Below are 22,453 nucleotides of genomic sequence, written 5' to 3'. Positions count from 1 at the left end.
CTAACGCCTGTGTTCTTCAAGTCACACGCAAAAAAATAACCCAAATCTATATGTAGGTGTTTTCGATTCGTTTGTAATTTCAATTCAATTTAATCACCTTCGTCGTGATCTCGTATCCAACTGATGTTTGTTTCACACCGAATGTTTTTCAATTGGAATGGTTTCTTATTGGCAAACTCTAATACCTTATTTACCATTGTCCATGTCATTCCATCATCACGTTCAATAACACAGTCTCTAACCACATAATACCAGAATCATAAGAATGTACGGATATAATCCAGGAATGCCAGGAATGTATGTGCAACCAGGTACCACAACGACCACGGTTACCACTTATTGGCAAGGTCCACCTCCAGCATGGATGCCAGCTGGATTCGTAGTTGTAAGTTTTTAATGATGATCATCCGAGATTTTTGTGAACAGGATCATCCTCCCTATCTTCCGCGTGATGATGATCATCTCGATGAAAAATGTCAAAATTTATATTCATGACCGTTCTCGTGATGATGATGATACGGTCATGACTCAACCATCATGATCAACACACGATCGACCAACTGACTGACTCGAACTTTTTGGAATGCACACACAAATAGCCTCCTCACATCATGGCCAACCGATTCAATTATGTCCAAGCAGCTCAACAAATCTTTTGGCAATATGACCTCAACCGTAACGGAACTCTCTCCAAGAAGGAATTCAAGTTTGCTGCTGCTACTCATTTCGGAATTCCACCAATGAATGCCAAGTATTTGTTTAGAATGATGGTAAGTGAAAATTGTTACTTTTCCGGTGATTGTTAGTGTTCATTGTTTATTTTGGATTGGATATGAACCACCACAACCTGTTGACAATGATGAACCAACCACAACTGTCATCATCTTCTGACATTTTCACAACAACAACAACAACAACCAAAACATAGGATCGTGATGGTAATGGTGTCATCACTCTCGATGAATTCATCAATGCTTATTTATTCATCATGGCAGGAGGTGCAAACTATATTACCCCAATGCCATCCTTCAGAAAACGTATGGGAATGATGGGAGGAGTACCTTATGGAGTTCCTCCACCAATGCCATATGGTGGTATGCCATACAATCCTTATGGTTATCCTCCACAACCATTCAATTAAATTTATTCTTCTCGATATCGAGGTTGACATGGTCGTCGTTTTGATCCATCATTATGTGAAGTAGAGATTGCATGTCACCACACAACGACGACCAAACAACATATTATTCATATAAATACAATTCGTTTCATTTTGAATTTAAATTGTAAACAAATCCGAAGTCCTATTGATAACAACATTGCACCTATTTCCAACGAATGCTCACATCATCGTATTATATTTTACCCTGTCAACTTTTAATGCGATATTTTCCTTGATGATTACGAATTACCATCTATTGAGAATTTGCCATCCTTAAGCTGTCGACAAATGTCCAAGCTTCCAAATTTATTGGAATGTCCAATTTTAGATGTCTTGAAATTCCAAGTATCATGTCCAAATTGTTGGGATCCCACCTCACACACGTCCATACTTCATCGTTTGTTTTGAAAAAAGAACAACAAATTGAAACCATTGGACCTCTCTCTCAAAACAAGACATGACCCCAACGTCTGTCTCTTCCATACCATCGTTACGTGTTCTCTCTCACCTTAACAATCATGTGGTGTACACACTCTTTCTTCTTCTGCAAATTCTTCTCCTCATTGAGTTATTCACCTTTTCCAATGCTCTTTCCATTCGAGTCGGAACTTTAAATCATCCAAATGCAAAGTCTTATCTTCAACGTTCATCACACCAGAACGTTTCATCCAGTCCGCCACCTGTAGGAAGTCTTATTAGGTTACAAGGAGGAGGAGGAGGAGGATGGAATCAAGTGAATCTCAATAGCCAACAATCGAGACTCTTCCGATATCAACAACATCATCACCCCCATTCAGAATTTTCCATCTCACTCTCGAATGATACATCCAAGGCGCTACTCCTGGAAGAATCTTCCTTTCTTTTGGATACTGCTCAAAACCGATTACTCTTTCTTGAGAGAACCATTGCCAGCCGTGATCATGATGAAAAGACTCAACTTGTTGACAAGGACTCTTTGTTATCAACTGTGTTGGGATTTGTGGATTTAAAGAGTCTCCGCCATGGTATTCTAAAGGAGGCCAACCTTTCTTACGAGTTGCAAATGTTAGATTCCGATGTGGTGATGCCACTTCCAGTACTGGATCGATTTGGAAATTACTATGTCGTGAGAAAGAATGTGTTCAATGGGAGGAATTATTTATTGAAATTTTCAAACTCTTCCAAAACTACTACCTCACCAGCCACTCAAGAGTCACTAATTCGCGAGGATTGGACCATTCTATTCGAAAGTGATGGTCTCATGGAAGTCATGCACGGTTTGTTGTTATTTGAAGATTCAGACTCATCGAAAGTTCTTCTCTCGACCAGTCGACAAGTGTTGTGTTTGAATAGTGACACCAAGCAAATCTTGTACCAAATTCCAAGTTTGTCAAGTAAGGGATATTTCGGCCAATTGATTCGAGATTTGGAGAGTCCCTTTGTGTTTGCATCCGTGTATGGAGGATTGGTGCAGTTTGAAATTGCAAGTGGAAGAGTTATTTCACAAACGAGTGTTGACACTTCGTTAGTCCCGCATCATGTGAGTTCCTTGAATGATTACATGTTGGCCTTGTCACAATTTAGGACAATGGATGGACCCATGATCTTTGCAACTGCTTTTTTAAAAACAAATCTTTCGCAGGCAACTCAGTCTGTAGCGTTGACAACAGACAGGCCAGGTGAATGTTCCAATGCCATTGCTTTTCCCAATAACAATGTGGTGATTTTGATTCGAACTAAACAGGAAGAAGATGCCACAAAGAACCAATATAGATTGCTTGGTATGCAAGTCAATCTAGAATCGTCTCGAATTGAAACGATATGGACAGTGGATGTGACAAAACAAGTTCAAGTGTCAAATGTCTGCGCATTGCAAATAGCTGCAGCTCCTTCTGTAGATCATGCCAGTACTGTTGTTGTGGCATGTGACAGTGGTCTTTTGCTAATCGATGTTTCGAATGGAGAAATATCAGGAAGAAAGATGTCACTTGAGCAACCCTTAGTGGACAGTGAGCAGACACAAATAGTGACCACCCAAAATGGAATGATTTACATGCTTCAACCTCGTTTATTACGTATCGATGGTGTTTCTCTGTCATAGGATGTTTCAGCTTCAGTTTAATCATTTTCCAATACCCTAAACTAAGTAGATAATAATTCGTATTCTTTCATGGATGCCAAATTAATTACAAATCAGATCACAGTAATCTGTGGTAAGTGCGAGCTCACCTGTCAATGACATATTCCTACTGTGACATCTTGGAAGGATTATTCATCAAATTCAAAACCATTGGATTCAATGAAGTCGTCGTAGATGTAAAACCGGAAGATCCCACACTTCCAGATGTCACATGAGAAGGTGAATTCCCAATTCCAGAAAACAGTTCTGGAAAATTCGCTGAAATGATACTCGCACGTCTCATTACATTCATAACAGGATGATTCATGACTGGAGGTTGAGAAATTGCATCCTTGCTCTTTTCAATTTGCATGTCAACTTCATAAGCTTTCTTTCCTCGTTCTCTCATTTCTTCTCGTTGTCGAAAACTTTGTAAATAGATACGTTCCATATCGTAGGCACAACGTTTACAATAAATATTCTCTCCGAACGAGAATAATAGTTTTTTCGAACGCTCACCACAGGCACGACAAGAGACAGGTCCATTCATGCGAGAAAAATAAGAGGAAATGTTGTTTTGAAGAGGAGAGGTTGTTTCTTGTGACAGTAGTTGAACGGTGATTTCTTGGAAGTGAGTACTGGCAGCTGGTAATTGATTGGCGGAAGGAAGGATTGTTGGAGCTCGTTTACGCATTTTGTTGTTGCAAATTGTTGTTGCAAATACATTTCAGTGCACTGAAAGAGATATCTCTCTGTCAAATCGCATCTTTTCAAATATTGTCACAAATTTGTGTAATGATCGGTAAAAATGATGGTATGTTGGTTGAGAATTTCAAGTGTCGTGACGACGCTCAACCTTAGGCGTGGAGTATATGTTGAAACTTGAAGTTGTTTCATTATTTTCATGACAAGCTTATTCTTTCACGTAATTCCAATTTGAATTCAAATCGAGAGGAACATAATTTTCAGTGACTGCTATGACATTCATTGCACGACTCGTAATAACCTTCTTACTTTCATCCAACCTTCCAATCCATAATTTACACAAATTTAAAATTTTGAAAATGGTTGGTCTCTTTTCCACACTCTGACTGAAACATTCTTTCATGACTTTGCAATATTCCCACACAATTTCTGAATGTGCTTCAATTTGTTTGAAACATTCATCTTCATTGGTTTCATCCTTGTATTGAATGCCTACTGAAGGATTGTCACTAATCCATGCAAAACAAGAAACTGCAGAATAGAAAGGAATTGGAGGTTCATGAGTGTATGATGCCTCTTCCAATGATTTTTCAAAAAGTAATTCCCACATGACTTTTCCAAATGCATACACATCTACTTTTGTGCTTGGTTTTTGACTAGTGACACCATCAAGAGGTAAATAAGCTGGAGTTCCAAGAGTGGTTTCTTCTTGAAGATTTGCACTTGTTTTTAACGTAGTTCCAAAATCACAAATCTTTGCAATTTGATGTCTTTCATCTAATAAAATATTATCAGGCTTCAAATCTCGATGAGTAATGTTATTTTCATGAAGATATTTCAATCCAATGAGAACTCCTTTCAATAAACATAGTTTCTCCACAAATGTGCATTTTTCAGTTCCTTTCGAAAGAGAATAAATATATTTTCGAAGAGATCCTCCTCCCATATATTCCATAATGAGATACATGGATCCTTCATGATGACCATTGGTCGATGTTGTATCGTCATAGAGCTCTTTTCCTTCATTTTTAATCTCTTGATTTTCCTCTTCTTCTTCTTCTTTTACTCCATAAAATGTCACAATATGTGGATTTCGTAAGTTCTTATAAAATTCAACTTCACGTTCTGTTAATGAAGATTTTTCAACTTTCTTTGCTGCCACTAGAATTTCATCCCAATAACCCAAATAAACAGTTCCACTCGTACCACTTCCTAATTTTCTAGTCTTATCAATGGTGACATTACTAATTGGTAATAAACGTTCTTCGAGTTGATAAACCAAAGGTTCTCGTAATTGTTGGAGTGATTTTCGTTTTTTGATATTATAATAACATTGAATGGTTACAATGGAAATGACACAACAAATGGCAAGTACAACAGTTGCAGCAATGACTGAAATAAATATTACAATTTTTTGATCCATCGAAGGTTCACATAATATTCCAGAGAGACCTGGTGCACATGTCAGTTTCTTAATCTTGTTGTTACCATTGTCACAAAATATAATTTCGTTATTGCTTGTGACAATGACAGAGAAGGGATTATTGAGAGTTGCGTTTTCGAAAGAGATGCTGTCTCCTCGTTTTCCAGTTCCAATAATTGTGGAAATTAAATTATCTTTTTTTGTGACAATTCGGATCAAATGATGTCGACTATCTGCAATTAAGACATCTCCATTGTCCATCACAAATAGACCTCTTTATGAATGGTATGAATGAATGGTACATGCATGTCATGGTTCACACAAATTCCATCACCAAAAATGATTCTATTTATGAAAAGAAACAACTCACCTTGGAGAAAAGAGAGATGCCTGTGTTGCAACAATTCCAGAATCTCTAATAAATTCTGTTTGGCCATTTCCTGCAATGATATAAACAGTGGTCAAATCAGGACTTGCCTTTCGAATCATGTGGTGACCAACATCACTCAAATAGAGATATCCTTCATGATCAAATTGTAAACAAGTTGGATGAATGACACAGGCGGTAGTGACAGGCATTTGAATGTATTGACTGGATCGAGGACATGGATTTTTTGGATTACCAATTCCAATCACAGTAGAGATGATTCCATCCTTGTCGATTTTTCTAATTCTGTTATTATCTTTGAAGAGAGAGAAAAATATTCATGAAATATATGTAACATTTGTGATTAATCATCATTTCATCAATAATTATGATGTATTTCATTTGTGATTGATAAGTCGGTGATTTATAAATCGAAATGTTCGAAACAACAGATACTCACCTGAATCTGCAATAAATATTTCTCCTAACTTGTTAATGGCAATACTTGTTGGAGTAAAGAGTTTTGCATCTTTTGCATAATATCCATCTCCACTATATCCTGAACTTCCAAGAATACCAGCAATGGTTTCTTCAGTTCCATTTTCATATTTCACTAACACTCGGTGATTGTAAGTGTCACAAATGTATAATTCTCGATTGGGGCCTCTCACTGCACACTGTGGTCGAATAATGTTCGAAGAATTTGAACGACCTGGATTGTAACTGCCTGCCACCGTTTGTATCTTGTTTGTGATCAAATCAAGAGATCGAATGACATTACTGTTTGTGTCAGCAATGAGTACCTCATTTGGAAATAGAGGATTATAACTCAAAGACGTTGGGTCATTTAAAATAGTACTGGTTCCAATTCCAAATGCAGTATATTCATAATTTCCTGCAAAGGTTTCAATTGTGTTTGAATCAAAAGACACTTTTCGAATTCTTGAATTAAACGTGTCAGAAATGTATAAACTTCCATTACAATAACTTAAATCATCTGGAGAGTTAAATCTTGCATCTTTGGCACGACCTCCATCTCCTTCAAACCCAGGTTTTGAACCCATCATTAAATTAAGCTCATTTTTCTTTGTCAATTCATAAATCCTACTTGTTCCTCTTCCACTAATTAGGACAGTTCCATCTCTTGAAAATGTCATTCCACCAGGTGCTGAAATGAGAAATTGATTTTTTAAAGTCAGTGTGGTTCCTAAAAGAATGGAAGTAAATTGATAAACAATTCCAGCATCTAAATCTGTTACGTATAATTGATCATTATTCACATCTGCATATACTCGTTCAGGTCTCACAAAACCTGCAAATGGTTTTGAGGTTGTTCCTGCAAAATTAAGAGTTAATCGTGTGGGAACATTCTCCGTACCAATAGATTCATAATAATTTTTTGTAATGATTGCATTGTAGGAATCGACAAAAAGCCATTCGGTTCGATTTTTTTGTTTGGGATTTCTGTAGGCAGAGACAGAAGCAACATTTCGAAAATTCAAAGGTAGCTCAATTTCTCGCAATTCCATTTTTGATTTGCACTGATTATTGGAGCCCAATGTTGGACATGAGACGAGTCCACTCCAACTTGCCTTAATAATCTATTGTTGTTGTTGTTGTGAAATGTGAATTGAGAGTGAAACGCCAAATGCAAACAGTATGTCCAAATTTGGAAGATGCAAAAGTTCAGTGATATGAAAATCAACAAATTTGAAAAATATTAAATAAATTTGAAAATTATCATATCAATAAATTTGAAAATTCTAAACGTACCTTTGTTCCATCACTCATAAATGCATTTGTGATCACAAGAGTTACATTTCCTTCCTGAACAAAATCACTCGATAATGCCAAACTTGTTGGAAATGCCAAATTCGATAACCTTCCATCATTGACTGCAGGTAACACATCATCACGATCACTAATGACAGTCTCAATAATGCCAGTTTGTAAATTAATTTTCCTAATTCGAACATTATTCGTATCACAAAAGTATAATTCATAATTATTTGTAAGCATGTTATAATGACAGAATAAACCACGAGGATGGTTGAGTTGTGCATCCACACCGAGTCCTCCGTCTCCACTGACATTTGACATTCCAGCGAGTGTCGAGAGTTTGTAAAAAGCAGTCGACGACGGCTTCGAAGGAGATGAAGGATTTTGTTGTGCTCCATATTTTGTGAATGGAAGAGTGGATGGAGGATTCCAAAATGTTCTCATGGAGGATATGAAAAATGAAGAAGTGGAACTCTGTTGAACTGTTGTGGTGGATCGAATGGGTTTATCATCTGGTCGAAAAAATTTAATGTAACATATTGAGATGATGATTATGATGGGTAGTAGTAATAGTAGTAGTAGTAGAAGAAGTGTGATCGCGTAGCATCGATAACGAGTGGTTTTGGGAAGGTGAGTGGGTTGGTGTCGGTGCATTTTTTTGGAAAAGCTGTCACTTGTAGAACAAAAGAATTCAAACTAATTTCAATAATTATAATTGTTTTATTCATTCAACGATTCGAGCAAAGGTGAATTGTGCATAGAATCTAATATGAATTATTGATAAGGTTGTGGAGGATAGCCACCTTGTGGAGGATATCCAGTTTGTGGTGGATAACCGGTTTGAGGAACATAAGGATTAGTTCCATAAGGTTGTTGTGGCATGTAACCTGTTTGAGGTGGATATCCAGTTTGAGGTGGGTAACCTGTTTGTGGTGGATAGCCAGTTTGTGGATAACCAGTTTGTACTGGATATCCGGTTTGTGGAGGATAACCAGTAGTTGGAGGATAAACTGGTTGAGATCCACCAATGACTGTGGTTGTGGTGGTAGTGGTTGTTTGACCGAGAGTGGAGAAGGTACCAGAGTAGCCAGTTCCATGATATCTCATCCCACCTGTGATGGGTATTGAACACAAATTGTTTCAACAATAGTTTTTCAATTATTCCCAATCCATTCAGGTACATGAATGAAAAAGGATAAAATCGGAGATGACAAGTGTTGTCAATCAAACTCAAATTGTGTCTTTCTTATTACTTACCTGCCATGATGAACAAGTAGGCATTGATAAATTCATCCATAGTAATGACACCATTTCTATCACGATCCATCATTTTGAAAAGATGCTTAGCCTCATGCTTGTGAACTCCCATATGAGTCAAAGCCTTCTTGAATTCCTTCTTCTTTAAAACTCCGTTGCGATCTTTATCGAACATGTAATAGGTTTGAATGGCTTGATTTTGCCACATGGGTCCGTTTTGCATCAAGTGTGGAGGCTGCACGAACAGAGAGAGAGAAGTTTAAAGAATAAATCCATTGATCAGGAAAAAGGTCAGAGTTGATTCGTTCAGAATCCATATATTCATCAATATGGAATCATCATCATCATGGAAATAAGAAGATCATTATTGGCATCAACCGTTCACAAGTGATAAATGTCCATCATCCATAATGTTTCAGATCCGATCATCACAGAGATCGATAACGAAAAATAGTATGAAACATGAAACTGAACACACCCAACCATCAACATCTCTACTACTCACCACTTGAAATCCTGTAGGAATCCATGCTGGGTTACCATACCAGAAAGTCATTTTGTGTGAGATTGGTGTGTGTTGAGAAATGATCAGATTCAAATCGAAAATATCGATATATTTTTTTTGGTCTTGATTGGACCAATCCTTCTATTATTTGTTTTTTGCGAAACTTGACCACTCAAACAGCCACTTCTGTTGTTCTCGCTCCTGAAATGAACTTGAATTCCTAATACTGATTGGACAAGAGGCGCCCTCTGAAGGAGATCGAACTGAGTCATACAAGTTCTTTACAAACGTTTGGACAGGTATGTTATAAATGTTAAATAAAAATATGGACGAAATGACAAGTTTGAAAAAAAGAAAAAAACATCCCATCGTACGACCAAATTCTTATAAAGACTTGCCAACCTTCTACTCCATGTGGACGAACAAGGAAGAATATGAAGATGTTGATCCAGGAATTGTTCATTGAAAGTTGTTTCTAAGGGGGTATATATAGAATCTCCAACATCTGAGTTTTTGTTGTAGTCTCTAAGGTGTTCAGATTCAATTTTATGTTACGAATATATCTTTAGAGGAGATTGAATAAGTCACAACAACATTCAAACAACTGTTGAAAAATCACTGAGTTGCTTCGGGAATTGGAAAAGCCAATTGATCATCCTTGTTGTAATTGGGATGATCCATTCATCACACTTCGTCTTGAAAAAAATTTCGCGTTCCCATCATTTTCTTCATCATGGCGTTTGTTGCACTTTCTCCGAAGGAGTTGTTGATTGGAGCCTTGTGTGTGCTTGTTCTTCTCACCTTTTTCTCCACAACCATTATCTCCTCTCTTTATGCCTTGGATATTCGTATGGCAACTACTACTACAAGTAAAATCACCAAGAAGGTTTTAGGTCGTCCGAATATTCCTCTCAAGAAATTAAATATTATTCCTCACTCATTGTCTGTGAGCGGATTGAGCTCGGGAGGTTTTATGGCTGTTCAGTTCCAATTTGCGTACAGTTCAAGCATTGTTGGAGCTGGTATTTTCGCTGGTAAGTAGGTCTTTTGAATCCAATGATGATATCATTGAACTATTTCAATAATGATCATTCATTTGTGTTTATGATGCGTGTCGGAACTGATGATGGCGTATTTTTACCTGAAATGTTTGGTTCTGGTATTGATGACATTTCGATGGTCTAATTCACCACTTTCCCACGAACAATCTTTCAAACTCATTTGGATGAAATCTTGTGAACTTTCTCGACCTCATGGTTGGATTTCTGTCCATGACTGTTGATAAAAAAAAGGTGGTCCATACTATTGCGCTCAAGGACAAATGGCCAATGCTTTCGATCAGTGCATGTATGCTGCTCTTCCAATTGATTTGAATGCTTTGCAACAAGTATTACAAGATTATGAGAGTTCAGGAAAAGTGGATCGTCTTTCCAATATCAAGTCACACAAAATTTTCTTATTTAGTGGTACCTCAGATAATACAGTGAACACTGCTGTCATGAAGACCCTCTATCAACAATATCAACAATTTGGAGTTCCATCCTCAAATATTAATGTTACATTTAATGTTCCTGCTGGCCATGCTTGGATTACAAATGGTACGTGTTGTCACATTCAGTATTTTTTCATGTTCTAACAAGATCGTTGTTCAACCGTAACATTGGTCATGCAACACATTTGCTATGAATAATTTGGAAACATGTAATTGGTGATATGCTTTAATTTTGACACACTCATGTTCACTCATATATACTCACAACAGACTATGGAAATGATTGTTCTGTCACTCAGAGTCCTTGGATTAACAATTGTAACCTTCGTGGTGCTTTACGTGTGTTGCAAACCATTTATTCCAACAACATTACCGACAGCACACAAGCAGTAGATCGAAATTTATTCACCTACGATCAATCTGGTTCTTTCTCTGGTACGGACATGGATGAGAAGGGTTACATTTACATTCCAACCGCTTGCCAACAAAATACAGCATGTAAGATTCATGTTGCATTCCATGGCTGCGAACAAGGTGTGTCCTATGTGCAAGAACAATTTGTTCAATACACTGGATTGAATGCAATTGCTGAAAAGAATAATATTATTGTTGTCTATCCTCAAGTGACCTCTGGTGGCTTTGAGAATATTAATGGATGTTGGGATTGGTGGTCATATTCAGGACCTGAATATGCTAACAAGAGAGGCTCTCAAATGAGTGCTGTAGCTAATGTGGTCAAAGCTCTCGGTGGTGACATTGTTGTTTAATTAAAGCAACTACTTCTGTTCTCTGGATGCTACACATAACCTTTTACATCAAACACATTTGCTCTGTTGAAAGTAAAACAGAGGTTTATTGTAGAGCGCCGAGAACCTGTTCAAATCATGGTCAAGAAAGACAATCCAGATCGAGTATTTTGCTTCACACTGTAAGAAAGGTCATTCGTAAATTGTGAAAGTCTTCGAGAAAAGTTTTGGAATGATTTCCAATCATGTTCATCATATGAATCTAGCTTCATCACTAATCTCACAAGCAGTTGTTGTTTTTGTTCATTGGTCAATTTTTGAACAAGCTTGTTATCACTACTCAAAAATTCTTGGATATAGTTGGCAAAGTGATTCCAATTTCCTGCATTGACCATGTTGAAAATGGTGAGCAGTAGATCATTCTTATACAAGCTGTGACTTTTGGCAATGAGAATATTTAAGAAGGCATTCATGAAACTATCCATAATAGAAAGGTTGCCCAAGCTTGGAATGCGTTGCTTGAAAATTGGTCGTTCATAGAATTTGTGGTGATCGTTCAAACTCTCCAAATGAGCCAAATTAGTCTTGAAAATAGTAATATCAGTCGAAAAGAAGGAATTCAAAAAGCATTCCATTATGAAACAAAACTCTTCAAATGCCTCATTACTAGTGCATTGCATTTCTTGGAATTCATTGTTTATCATTTGTGCTGAAAAGAAATGCTTCCAATTATAGTGAAGAATTCCGTAAAGCATGTCATAATAATAGGGCAACACTTCAATGGCACCAACGTTACCAGATAGTTTTCCTTCTCCAACATTTTTCAGTTCAGGATAAAGTAAATTTCTACTGATGTAAATAATTTTTCCAATAGTTCCTGCATATTTTCCTGAACCATCTGATACGAGTGCTTTTAACAATTTTAAAAATTGAGTCAACACATTTCTACCAATAGGCTCTTTCATGAAAAGGCTCATAGAAGAAGATCTTGTCATAATATCCATGAATGTGTTGATAATTCCATTGATATATTCGTGGCCAACTTCTGCCTTCCAGTCATCAAACAGGTTAATTTGTAAATCAATAATGACTTCTAAGAGTGCAAGGTGTGTCTTATCGGTACTATGATTGAGTGTAAAATTCATCAAATTTACAATAAGATCTGGAGCGGTTACTTTCTTCATTACCTCAAAACCGACTTGTTTGCATTGTTTAGGTTGATGTTTGATATTTCTCAAAACACTTTGGGAAATTTTGAATAACAGAGAAATGAATTGAACCAACTCGCTGTTATGCTGAGTATTGAGCATTTGAATTGCTTGTTCGAACGGAGTAATGAGCTGTGAGCCCAATAAATTATTGTACATTTCATACACAACCGTTTGGGCTTTTTTGGTATCCATATTTTTCACAGTCAATGGAATAATTCTTATTCTATTCAAAATGCTCACAGACACAGAGACATACAGTTTTGAGATAATATTTTCTGCATTTTCCAACAATGGAGGATAACGTGCAGATAGAGAGGAGAGCATTGTATGCATGTTGGGAATAATAACCTCATTGAAGGATTTAATCTCTTCAATAGAGGTAGAAGTAATATGCTTATAAGCAATGGCGTTCCAAGAAGGAGGCGTCTGCAATGTGTAATCCAATTGTGAAAGAGCAGAAGTCATTAAGAGCAACAGACTAACAGCTGAAGATACAATCTCATAGGGAATGATGAAATTGGTCGCAGAGCTCGATAAAACTAAGGACTGTGCAATATTTTCGATAATACTTGTAACCAATACTACATATTGATTTTGCATCTCGGCAAGATCAGATGAAACATTATGTGAGGAATTTTGTTTGGAAAATGCTTCCAGAATGCCTTTGGAAATACTCGATCCAAACAAAAAGATCCATCTCGTGTACTGTTGTAGGAATGAAAAAGTTTCACCTGTTAATCTAAATAATCCAAGTGTGCTCGAGTGAGGATGTGAACTCTTCAACAAGAGAGCAAGTTGAGAATTGTTATCAGAGAAAATGTTTCGAATACCCATATTCTGTATTGTCAATACTTTGGAAATAACTGTTGTGGAAATGGAAAACATTGTTTCAAAGTGGCAAACCATCACATTGGATAATCGAGTGAGAGTAATTAATGCAGAGCGAACATCTTTACAAACGGTTCTCATGTAATCAACTTCTTCTGAACTCAGAAGTTGTTGCTGTTGAATTTTGGATGGAAGTAGCTTTCCAAATAAATTTTGTGTAAACTCAACATCCACCAAAATATTGAATTTTTCAATGATCAACTGGACGGTTTCATTTGGGAAAAGCTCTGCAATATTTCCAACCACATCAATACAAATTTCCAAATAATTGTCAAGTTCTGTAGAATCGTGTACATCTTTCTTTTCATCATCCAATTCGTTTAAATATTCAAGATCAATGTTAGCAGAAAGTTTGGTGTTAAAATAATTTTTCATATCTCTAAAGTTGGTTCTTCTTAATACATCATCAACTAAGCTTAGTAGAGCTCTCTTGAAAAATTCAAAATGGGTATATGATGTCAAATCATCAAAAGAGTTCATCATTGAATCTAAGAATTGATTCCAAATCGTAATTGCTGTTTGATAGTTATCAGTTGTAAATTGCAATGTAGTATACGAAAAAAGAATTTCAATAAATGTTGTAACTGGAAAGTTCAGTCCAAGCCAAGCAAGTTCTGCAGAAACATTCTCAGGACTTTCACATAATAAAATTCTGGAAAGATGATTCTCAGAAAATCCTTGAAGAATGAGATTCATTTTGTGAACAAATTCTTCGTGCTGACCTTGTGAAAACTTATCTACCAAATTTTCCTTTTTTGAAACTATCAATGTGTGATAATGATATTCATTCAACGTTTCAAAATGTTAAGGCAATCATTTTGAGTCAATGGTTCTAATGACTTGTCATGACACTTACTATCATTGATATTGAATAAATTGATGTAATTTTGAAGTAGCTGTAACATGGTGGAATACATGGTGTTCATTAGTGTTCCTAATAATTGTGCATTTTGTTGGCCTAATCCTGTACTTCTCATTGGTTTGGAGATTATTTCATTAAAGCAGTTTAATGCTTTAATACTGATATCTGAAACAACGTTTTCAATATTTTCTTTTGCTTTTTCTAATATATTTAGAAGTAGTGTGTAATTTTAAAATCCAATTTTCTTTGAAAAACACTTACCCAATGATGAAGTACAATTATGAATATTAAAGTAGAGAGAGGAGTATTGAACAATATTTGAAAAGAGAGTAGAGTGTGACAATAAATATTTTTCAATTGGGCTGACCCATGACAACACGTGAGTCAAACAATCCAATGAGGAAATGGTAATTTCAGAAACGGATTTGAATTGTTGGAACAATTGTTCTAGTAATTGTGAATTGTTTTCTATAATAGAAGTTTGCAGATTCCAACGGGCGGGTTATAACGTGGTCAATTCAAGACCAACTCTATACTTACCTATGAAGGCACGTAAAACAGTTCCATAATATCCTGGATATAATGAGGATAGAATACTTTCTAAAAACCGTAACAAATCATCAACAACAATCAACATTGAATTATATAGAGACTCTTTTCTATCTTCCGGAATATCATCTTTATCCTGTTTACTCTCTCCACTCATATTTGAAATTTCTTCCGACAACATTTGTAAAATTGTTAACGCAACTACTGCTGTTTCCGAGTTGTTTCCAATTTGAAATATTTGTGGCAATAAATTTGGCCAATTTTGTGGCCATTCCATCTTGGCAATTTCCACCACAACTTTACAAGCTTTTCTCCAGATGGGTGTTGCAAAGTGCTGTGATTGTAAACATAAAAGATGATGATTCAGTTTGATGTGAACATTCAAAATGGATGACAATAAATTAAGAGAAAAGTAAGTCAAAAAATATGGAAATACCCATTCATTCAATTCAAATTCAATTAATAGTAACAAGTGGCCAGTATACTTACTCTAAAATTAGGTAAAATGTTCGTCATTAACACATTTTCAACTTGTTGTCTCTCCTCGAGAGTCATTTGATTTTGCCAATACTCCACATGATGGACACTCTCCTCCAATAATGTCAAGGCAAACCATTGAACATGCTGTAAAGATGATGCATTAATGGATGAAGCCGAAGACATTAGGAGCAGCAAACCTTTCTTCCAACAATCTCTATCGGAACCAAATGAGCGTTGAAGCATAGTTTCGATATTGGTTTGTTGCTGCTGATTTTGTTGTGTCATTCCTGGGGTAGAAATGTACAACGTTCCAGAATAATATAAATCCAACAAGGATTGAAGCTTTTCTAACGAAAGGGAAGTTCCTGTTGCAGGATCAATGGGACCCTCTTGAAACCCAAGCAAGGGGGATGATGAGTGCTCCATCTCGAAAAAAAGATTGTGTGTATTTTTTTTAAAATTGAAATAAAAATATTATTGTTTACTTTGAACACACGAATTTCATTGATCCCAATTCCGTGAAACGGAATTGATTCTTTTGTTTCTCTACTCAATAAATAATTGGTATTTTCTCTACTCAAAAGTTGGAGGATGTAGCTCAAACATTTGATTGTGTTCAAAGTTGAAGACCTCTGTGGTTGAGGAAGAGTCTTCATTCGAAATCGCAATGTACATTGCTTCCTCTGCAGAAGATGAAGAGCCATAAGAATTGATTTCTGATGCAGACACATGTGTATGACCATTTGTGTAATTTTCACCTTCGTTGGAAAAAATATCAGTTTCTTCGCTGTCACTACTCAATAAATAATTGGTATTCTTGCGATTTGCTAATACGGAGGTGCAGTGATGACGAGTGTTATTACTATTGTGAAGAGAGTGATTGAAGTGGACATGTGTGGAATGAGGTAAGGATTGGGTTTGTTTGATTCTTGAATCATGTTGATTATCTTCTTCACTGCTACTACTCGATTCCTCATTGTCACTACTTTCAGGCACTCGTTCGTCGCTACTACTCGAGGATGTTTCATCCTCATTATCATGGTTAGTGATTGGATGATGACGATGAAGGGTTTCGCTGGCACGTGTTGCACGTGCAGATATTGTCTGTAGTGTTGAAGGTTGTGTCGACTGGTTGTCATCATGATAGGTCTCATCATCTTCATCCTCTTCAGAGGTTTCATCAGAGTTGTTAAATTTTGATACTTGTTGTTGTTGAATGATTGATCTTCTACCAAGACTAATGATTCTCGTCAAACTTTTTGGTATGATTGTTTTGTTTTTCTTATTGAGGAAGAAATGGCAGATTAAAGTCGAATATGGAACTTCTGGAATAACTTGGCGATGCAATTCTCGTAGACAACCATTATAGAGATAAAATTGACAAAGTGCATTGAAAACTTTCAATGACTGTTCCTGAGTGAGGAGAGGTTGGGAAGTGATTTGCATGGGATGATCCTTAATAAATCTCTTGGCCTGATGTAAATCCAAGTTGAACATGTGTAATATTTCTAAGGCCTTGTCTTGGCGATAATCGTCAGGATTTTTCACAATTTTCAAACAAAACTTTTCAAATGCCTCCAATTTTTCGATAGTGTCACAAATTGAGTTCTTTGGACACGTTTCAGCAACACTGGGTACCATTAATTCTAGAGGACTCCATATACATTGCCCAATTTTTTGTGAGTACCATATTGGGAATTGTTTGGGTTTTGGGCAAAGGGTTGGAAGTGTGGCTTGATGCATGGAGCCAATTTTACAAGAATGTTCACCATGGTCAGTCTGACTTGCATGTTGATTTAGAGATGAGTCGAAAGACGATGAGAGAGGAGTTGTTCTTGTTACAGAGTCTCTCGGAGAGGATAAATATAGTCTGGCATGGGGAGAAATTTGATTGTTAGGAGGAGTGTGAAATGGAATGGATTTGGATGTTTGGTGGGAGCTTGGAGAATATTGAGGTGAGGAAGATGGAGTTTGATTTAGAAGACTAGTGTTGTTGTTGTTGTTGTTGTTGGAAGAGGAGGGGGTGGATATGAAGAATGGTGGGTTGTCAGAGCTATGATTATTATTGGTCCTTAATGGAGTTGGTGTTGTTTTGGTTTGTAATGTAGAGCTAGGTGTTAGAGTATTGGAGGAGGAGGAGGCAGATTTGATTGATGATGATGATGTGGAGGTTGCTGATGCATTTGGTGTGGTGATTAATGGAATGCTAGCTGGTGAATTTCCCTTGGGAGGTTTTGTAGCAATAGTTTTGTTCTTTGCCACTAAGGGAGATGAAGGAGGCATGTGCACGGTATGAACATTTTGTGATGGTCTTGCAACTTGAGAGTTGGTGACACTTCTTCCTAAAGTTTTTTGAGAAGTACTCGGTAATTCATCACTGACGTCTTCATTCTCTTCAATAGGGTTCTTTTTCTTCTTTTTAGAGGGAGTTTCACATGTTGGTTGAGATGATTGATGTGATGTGAGGGATGAAGATGCTGTTGGTACTGAAGAGGTGGTGGCAGGTTTAACAATGTTGTTGGTAGTGGTTACTGTGTTTCCACTGTGGTTATTGTGGTTGGAAGACTCATCAGTCGTATTGTTGAGGGTGGTTGAAGAGAGGGCGATGGTTGAATTTGTAGACTTTGTTGAAGCATTTGTGGTGGGAATTGTTGCGGCTGTTCTTGTCCTGTTGTGGATGGGAGTTTGTACTGCTTCGTCGCTTGAGGAGGAGCTTGTGTACACACCTCCAGCATGATTTGGCGATGCTTGGTGTCGCGAGGAGTCATGATTAATGTCGTGATGATGCATCATGAGAATGGAGCGATGCTGACCAATGCCAGAACATTCTGAAGAAGAGGATGAAAGAACCTCTATGACCTCTGTTTTAAATGACATTCAAAGGATCGCATATTCAAGAAACAAACATTAAGAGGAATATCACACATTCAACAAACACATGTGGCCAAAACGTCAACATTTTCGAAAGTAAGGGTTTTGTAAACTTGGTGGTTGCGAAATTTTTTGGATTTCGTCACTTACCTGGTTCTGATGGCTGCTGTGATGACGTTGCTTTTGTTCGTTTGTTGTTGTTGAAGTTGTTCGATACTTTTTCTCCCGTGTTGGTGGTTTTGTTGTATTGTTGTTGATGATGTTGAGATTTCCTTCGTAAAGAAGAGGAAGAGGAAAAGGCAACAGTTCTCTCGTTCTTGTGGTCCTCATAATAAAGTTCATCCAATTTTCGTTTCATTGCTTGCTCTTTCTGGACCGAAAAATCTTCAATGTATGGAGTAGCAGCCATGACGTTGTTGTTGTTGCTATTGGTGTGTTTACGATGCTTCGGGGTCATTGGTCCTCGGTGTTTTATGTTTGGTGATGGTAATGATGATTGGTTCGGGCTATATGATGGTAGTTGTAGACTAGGGTGACTCTTGAGAAAGAAAAGCAGTAAAAGCAATCCGTTAAATTAAAAATTTTTCTTTGTCGTTTTGGCTAATATTTTGACAAGACTTTAATCTAGGGCAAAAATTGTTGATTCACAACAACACCCACTGACAAGCATCATGACCATATCAATATTAATGATGTCATTTGTATCATCTTTGAATTCAACTGAAGATTAAGAATGATGTTTGACATGAGGGATTCAGCTTGCTCCCAACACAAAATGTCAAAGGCCCTCGTGGGGTATCGTCATCCAAGACCTTAGAATAGAGAAATCAAACTCTAGTAGAATAATTCCCAAGCGGTTGAATGTGGGTTTTTCATATCCTACCTCCATGAGCGTTGTTCTGTGAAAGACCCACACCAACACCTCAACGAATTCATTCACTACAACAGCCAAACTGTCATTTCCACCTAAATTTACTTGTTCTCCATCAATAATTCAAAATCTTTCTCAGCTCTTCGTAATAATTGTCGATCACTCACACTGGTCACATTATTGGTCTTCCATCTCTCATAAAATTCGTGCATAATGCCAGAGCAATATTTTGGCTTTTGTTTTGGGCAGCCAGCCAAGTGCATGATATAAGCAATACCTTCTGAATAGTCCTTTAAATAGGCGTTCAAGACTCTCTTATAGGTCACTCGCACGTGCTCATCGAGACCATATTTAATCTCCATGGTGAATGGTGTCTGCTCTGCATACCAATGCATCGAGTAAGGTAAATATTTCCACGAAGTTTGCACTCGTCTCAATACATTTCGTGACCATTCTGAATTTCTCATGAAGAAAATTCCACTATTAATTCCTGCATTAATATCATAGGAAATTATTAAATCAATTTTGTGATCTTTTTTTCTCCAATCGGCTTTTTTCGAAATTTCAATGATATCTTCTAAAGTCAATTCATGTCTCAAAATGATTGCATCCGAGTCAATCCAAATCACCCATTCATAATTCTCAAGTTGTGCTTCAACCATTGGAATTTTATTCCAAGCTGGTTTGATGAAGATGGAGTTTTTGTAAAATGGTTGTTGATAGACAATCATGTCATAGCCATGTTTGTAGGCATAAAATAATTTGTTGATCGTTGATATGGATCCAATATCATGATAATCACTTGTGTAGAATGAAACGAGAGCAATATTGGACTTGGATTTCTCTCTCCGAAAAATCATAGGTGTGTTTTTGGAGAAGTCAACCTTACTCCGAAAACGTTTCAATGTTAAATACAATAGGCTGAAAAGTAAAGAGAAGAAAAAGAGCAGAGTTAATGTTATCAGAAAACACCCGAAGAGCGGCCTTCGTTTGGACAGCAGCGAGCTGACGAGAATGTTCGACATTATTTTTTTTAGTTGTTTCATTCTATGATTTTCCAACTCGCCTTCTTCATTAACCTTGCCATCATTATCCTCACCAAATCATGAATTTCAATAATGATTTTGAAAATGAATTATTGGCTCCTTCATGTTTGTATTTTTTCGTCTGGATGTAAAAAAAAAAATTAAAAAAATGGTGATATTTTGCCCCCTTAATCGTTTTACTTTGGGCAGCGGGATGGTTTTGGAGAACAACATACAATCGGTCTCAAGATGAAAAAGATATGAAGAAAGGAAAAGATGAAAAAGATTTGTAGCAAAAAAGGAATCTGAAAATGAGTCATCTTGTCATATTTCTTGGTTTTTATAATTACAAGTTCAAAAGAAGAATGGATAAAAGAAGGGTAATGACATCAAGAAAGATATTCAAGCCTTGGAGGCTGTTGAGCATCTTTGGGTTTGGGTTTGGGTTTGGGTTTGGGTTTGGGTTTGGGTTTGGGTTTGGGTTTGGGTTTGGGTTTGGGTTTGGGTTTGGGTTTGGGTTTGGGTTTGGGTTTGGGTTTGGGTTTGGGTTTGGGTTTGGGTTTGGGTTTGGGTTTGGGTTTGGGTTTGGGTTTGGGTTTGGGTTTGGGTTTGGGTTTGGGTTTGGGTTTGGGTTTGGGTTTGGGTTTGGGTTTGGGTTTGGGTTTGGGTTTGGGTTTGGGTTTGGGTTTGGGTTTGGGTTTGGGTTTGGGTTTGGGTTTGGGTTTGGGTTTGGGTTTGGGTTTGGGTTTGGGTTTGGGTTTGGGTTTGGGTTTGGGTTTGGGTTTGGGTTTGGGTTTGGGTTTGGGTTTGGGTTTGGGTTTGGGTTTGGGTTTGGGTTTGGGTTTGGGTTTGGGTTTGGGTTTGGGTTTGGGTTTGGGTTTGGGTTTGGGTTTGGGTTTGGGTTTGGGTTTGGGTTTGGGTTTGGGTTTGGGTTTGGGTTTGGGTTTGGGTTTGGGTTTGGGTTTGGGTTTGGGTTTGGGTTTGGGTTTGGGTTTGGGTTTGGGTTTGGGTTTGGGTTTGGGTTTGGGTTTGGGTTTGGGTTTGGGTTTGGGTTTGGGTTTGGGTTTGGGTTTGGGTTTGGGTTTGGGTTTGGGTTTGGGTTTGGGTTTGGGTTTGGGTTTGGGTTTGGGTTTGGGTTTGGGTTTGGGTTTGGGTTTGGGTTTGGGTTTGGGTTTGGGTTTGGGTTTGGGTTTGGGTTTGGGTTTGGGTTTGGGTTTGGGTTTGGGTTTGGGTTTGGGTTTGGGTTTGGGTTTGGGTTTGGGTTTGGGTTTGGGTTTGGGTTTGGGTTTGGGTTTGGGTTTGGGTTTGGGTTTGGGTTTGGGTTTGGGTTTGGGTTTGGGTTTGGGTTTGGGTTTGGGTTTGGGTTTGGGTTTGGGTTTGGGTTTGGGTTTGGGTTTGGGTTTGGGTTTGGGTTTGGGTTTGGGTTTGGGTTTGGGTTTGGGTTTGGGTTTGGGTTTGGGTTTGGGTTTGGGTTTGGGTTTGGGTTTGGGTTTGGGTTTGGGTTTGGGTTTGGGTTTGGGTTTGGGTTTGGGTTTGGGTTTGGGTTTGGGTTTGGGTTTGGGTTTGGGTTTGGGTTTGGGTTTGGGTTTGGGTTTGGGTTTGGGTTTGGGTTTGGGTTTGGGTTTGGGTTTGGGTTTGGGTTTGGGTTTGGGTTTGGGTTTGGGTTTGGGTTTGGGTTTGGGTTTGGGTTTGGGTTTGGGTTTGGGTTTGGGTTTGGGTTTGGGTTTGGGTTTGGGTTTTGGGTTTGGGTTTGGGTTTGGGTTTGGGTTTGGGTTTTTGGGTTTTGGGTTTGGGTTTGGGTTTGGGTTTGGGTTTGGGTTTGGGTTTGGGTTTGGGTTTGGGTTTGGGTTTGGGTTTGGGTTTGGGTTTGGGTTTGGGTTTGGGTTTGGGTTTGGGTTTGGGTTTGGGTTTGGGTTTGGGTTTGGGTTTGGGTTTGGGTTTGGGTTTGGGTTTGGGTTTGGGTTTGGGTTTTGGGTTTGGGTTTGGGTTTGGGTTTTGGGTTTGGGTTTTGGGTTTGGGTTGGGTTTGGGTTTGGGTTTGGGTTTGGGTTTGGGTTTGGGTTTTGGGTTTGGGTTTGGGTTTGGGTTTGGGTTTGGGTTTGGGTTTTGGGTTTGGGTTTGGGTTTGGGTTTAGGTTTGGGTTTGGGTTTGGGTTTGGGTTTG

At 37.8% G+C, this 22,453-nt stretch overlaps 9 protein-coding genes and 1 pseudogene across 10 annotated transcripts; 4 read left to right on the top strand and 6 right to left on the bottom strand.

Annotated features, from left to right (window-relative positions):
• Window positions 1–265: 265 nt before the first annotated feature.
• On the top strand, window positions 266–1,141 carry FDP41_011200 (uncharacterized protein; the record flags this gene model as incomplete). Its single annotated transcript, XM_044701583.1, has 3 exons — window positions 266–385; window positions 600–770; window positions 929–1,141. The coding sequence occupies 3 exons, from the start codon at window positions 266–268 to the stop codon at window positions 1,139–1,141; spliced, it is 504 nt and encodes a 167-aa protein (XP_044566983.1).
• Window positions 1,142–1,619: 478 nt separating this feature from the next.
• Window positions 1,620–3,242, top strand: FDP41_011199 (uncharacterized protein; the record flags this gene model as incomplete). Its single annotated transcript, XM_044701580.1, has 1 exon — window positions 1,620–3,242. The coding sequence occupies one exon, from the start codon at window positions 1,620–1,622 to the stop codon at window positions 3,240–3,242; it is 1,623 nt and encodes a 540-aa protein (XP_044566982.1).
• Window positions 3,243–3,387: 145 nt separating this feature from the next.
• On the bottom strand, window positions 3,388–3,954 carry FDP41_011198 (uncharacterized protein; the record flags this gene model as incomplete). The annotated part of the gene is made up of 1 exon (XM_044701579.1): window positions 3,388–3,954. The coding sequence occupies one exon, from the start codon at window positions 3,952–3,954 to the stop codon at window positions 3,388–3,390; it is 567 nt and encodes a 188-aa protein (XP_044566981.1).
• Window positions 3,955–4,173: 219 nt separating this feature from the next.
• FDP41_011197 (uncharacterized protein) lies at window positions 4,174–7,978 on the bottom strand (the record flags this gene model as incomplete). The annotated part of the gene is made up of 4 exons (XM_044701578.1): window positions 4,174–5,662; window positions 5,759–6,071; window positions 6,216–7,356; window positions 7,529–7,978. 4 exons carry the CDS (start codon window positions 7,976–7,978, stop codon window positions 4,174–4,176), a joined length of 3,393 nt encoding a protein of 1,130 aa, XP_044566980.1.
• A 330-nt stretch (window positions 7,979–8,308) lies between these two features.
• FDP41_011196 (uncharacterized protein) lies at window positions 8,309–9,347 on the bottom strand (the record flags this gene model as incomplete). Its single annotated transcript, XM_044701577.1, has 3 exons — window positions 8,309–8,646; window positions 8,792–9,026; window positions 9,297–9,347. 3 exons carry the CDS (start codon window positions 9,345–9,347, stop codon window positions 8,309–8,311), a joined length of 624 nt encoding a protein of 207 aa, XP_044566979.1.
• A 682-nt stretch (window positions 9,348–10,029) lies between these two features.
• On the top strand, window positions 10,030–11,555 carry FDP41_011195 (uncharacterized protein; the record flags this gene model as incomplete). Its single annotated transcript, XM_044701576.1, has 3 exons — window positions 10,030–10,330; window positions 10,589–10,894; window positions 11,059–11,555. The coding sequence occupies 3 exons, from the start codon at window positions 10,030–10,032 to the stop codon at window positions 11,553–11,555; spliced, it is 1,104 nt and encodes a 367-aa protein (XP_044566978.1).
• A 110-nt stretch (window positions 11,556–11,665) lies between these two features.
• Window positions 11,666–15,950, bottom strand: FDP41_011194 (uncharacterized protein; the record flags this gene model as incomplete). The annotated part of the gene is made up of 5 exons (XM_044701575.1): window positions 11,666–14,394; window positions 14,490–14,696; window positions 14,757–14,963; window positions 15,036–15,378; window positions 15,534–15,950. The coding sequence occupies 5 exons, from the start codon at window positions 15,948–15,950 to the stop codon at window positions 11,666–11,668; spliced, it is 3,903 nt and encodes a 1,300-aa protein (XP_044566977.1).
• A 147-nt stretch (window positions 15,951–16,097) lies between these two features.
• On the bottom strand, window positions 16,098–18,852 carry FDP41_011193 (uncharacterized protein; the record flags this gene model as incomplete). Its single annotated transcript, XM_044701574.1, has 2 exons — window positions 16,098–18,385; window positions 18,546–18,852. 2 exons carry the CDS (start codon window positions 18,850–18,852, stop codon window positions 16,098–16,100), a joined length of 2,595 nt encoding a protein of 864 aa, XP_044566976.1.
• Window positions 18,853–19,367: 515 nt separating this feature from the next.
• Window positions 19,368–20,126, bottom strand: FDP41_011192 (uncharacterized protein; the record flags this gene model as incomplete). Its single annotated transcript, XM_044701573.1, has 1 exon — window positions 19,368–20,126. The coding sequence occupies one exon, from the start codon at window positions 20,124–20,126 to the stop codon at window positions 19,368–19,370; it is 759 nt and encodes a 252-aa protein (XP_044566975.1).
• A 245-nt stretch (window positions 20,127–20,371) lies between these two features.
• On the top strand, window positions 20,372–22,453 carry FDP41_011191 (annotated as a pseudogene). Its single transcript has 2 exons — window positions 20,372–20,417; window positions 20,716–22,033. Coding segments are annotated over exons 1-2 (1,364 nt in total).

The sequence above is a fragment of the Naegleria fowleri genome (assembly GCF_008403515.1).
Source record: "Naegleria fowleri strain ATCC 30894 chromosome Unknown tig9, whole genome shotgun sequence".
Taxonomy (NCBI): domain Eukaryota; phylum Heterolobosea; class Eutetramitea; order Acrasida; family Naegleriidae; genus Naegleria; species Naegleria fowleri.
This window is presented reverse-complemented; position numbering and strand designations above follow the sequence as displayed.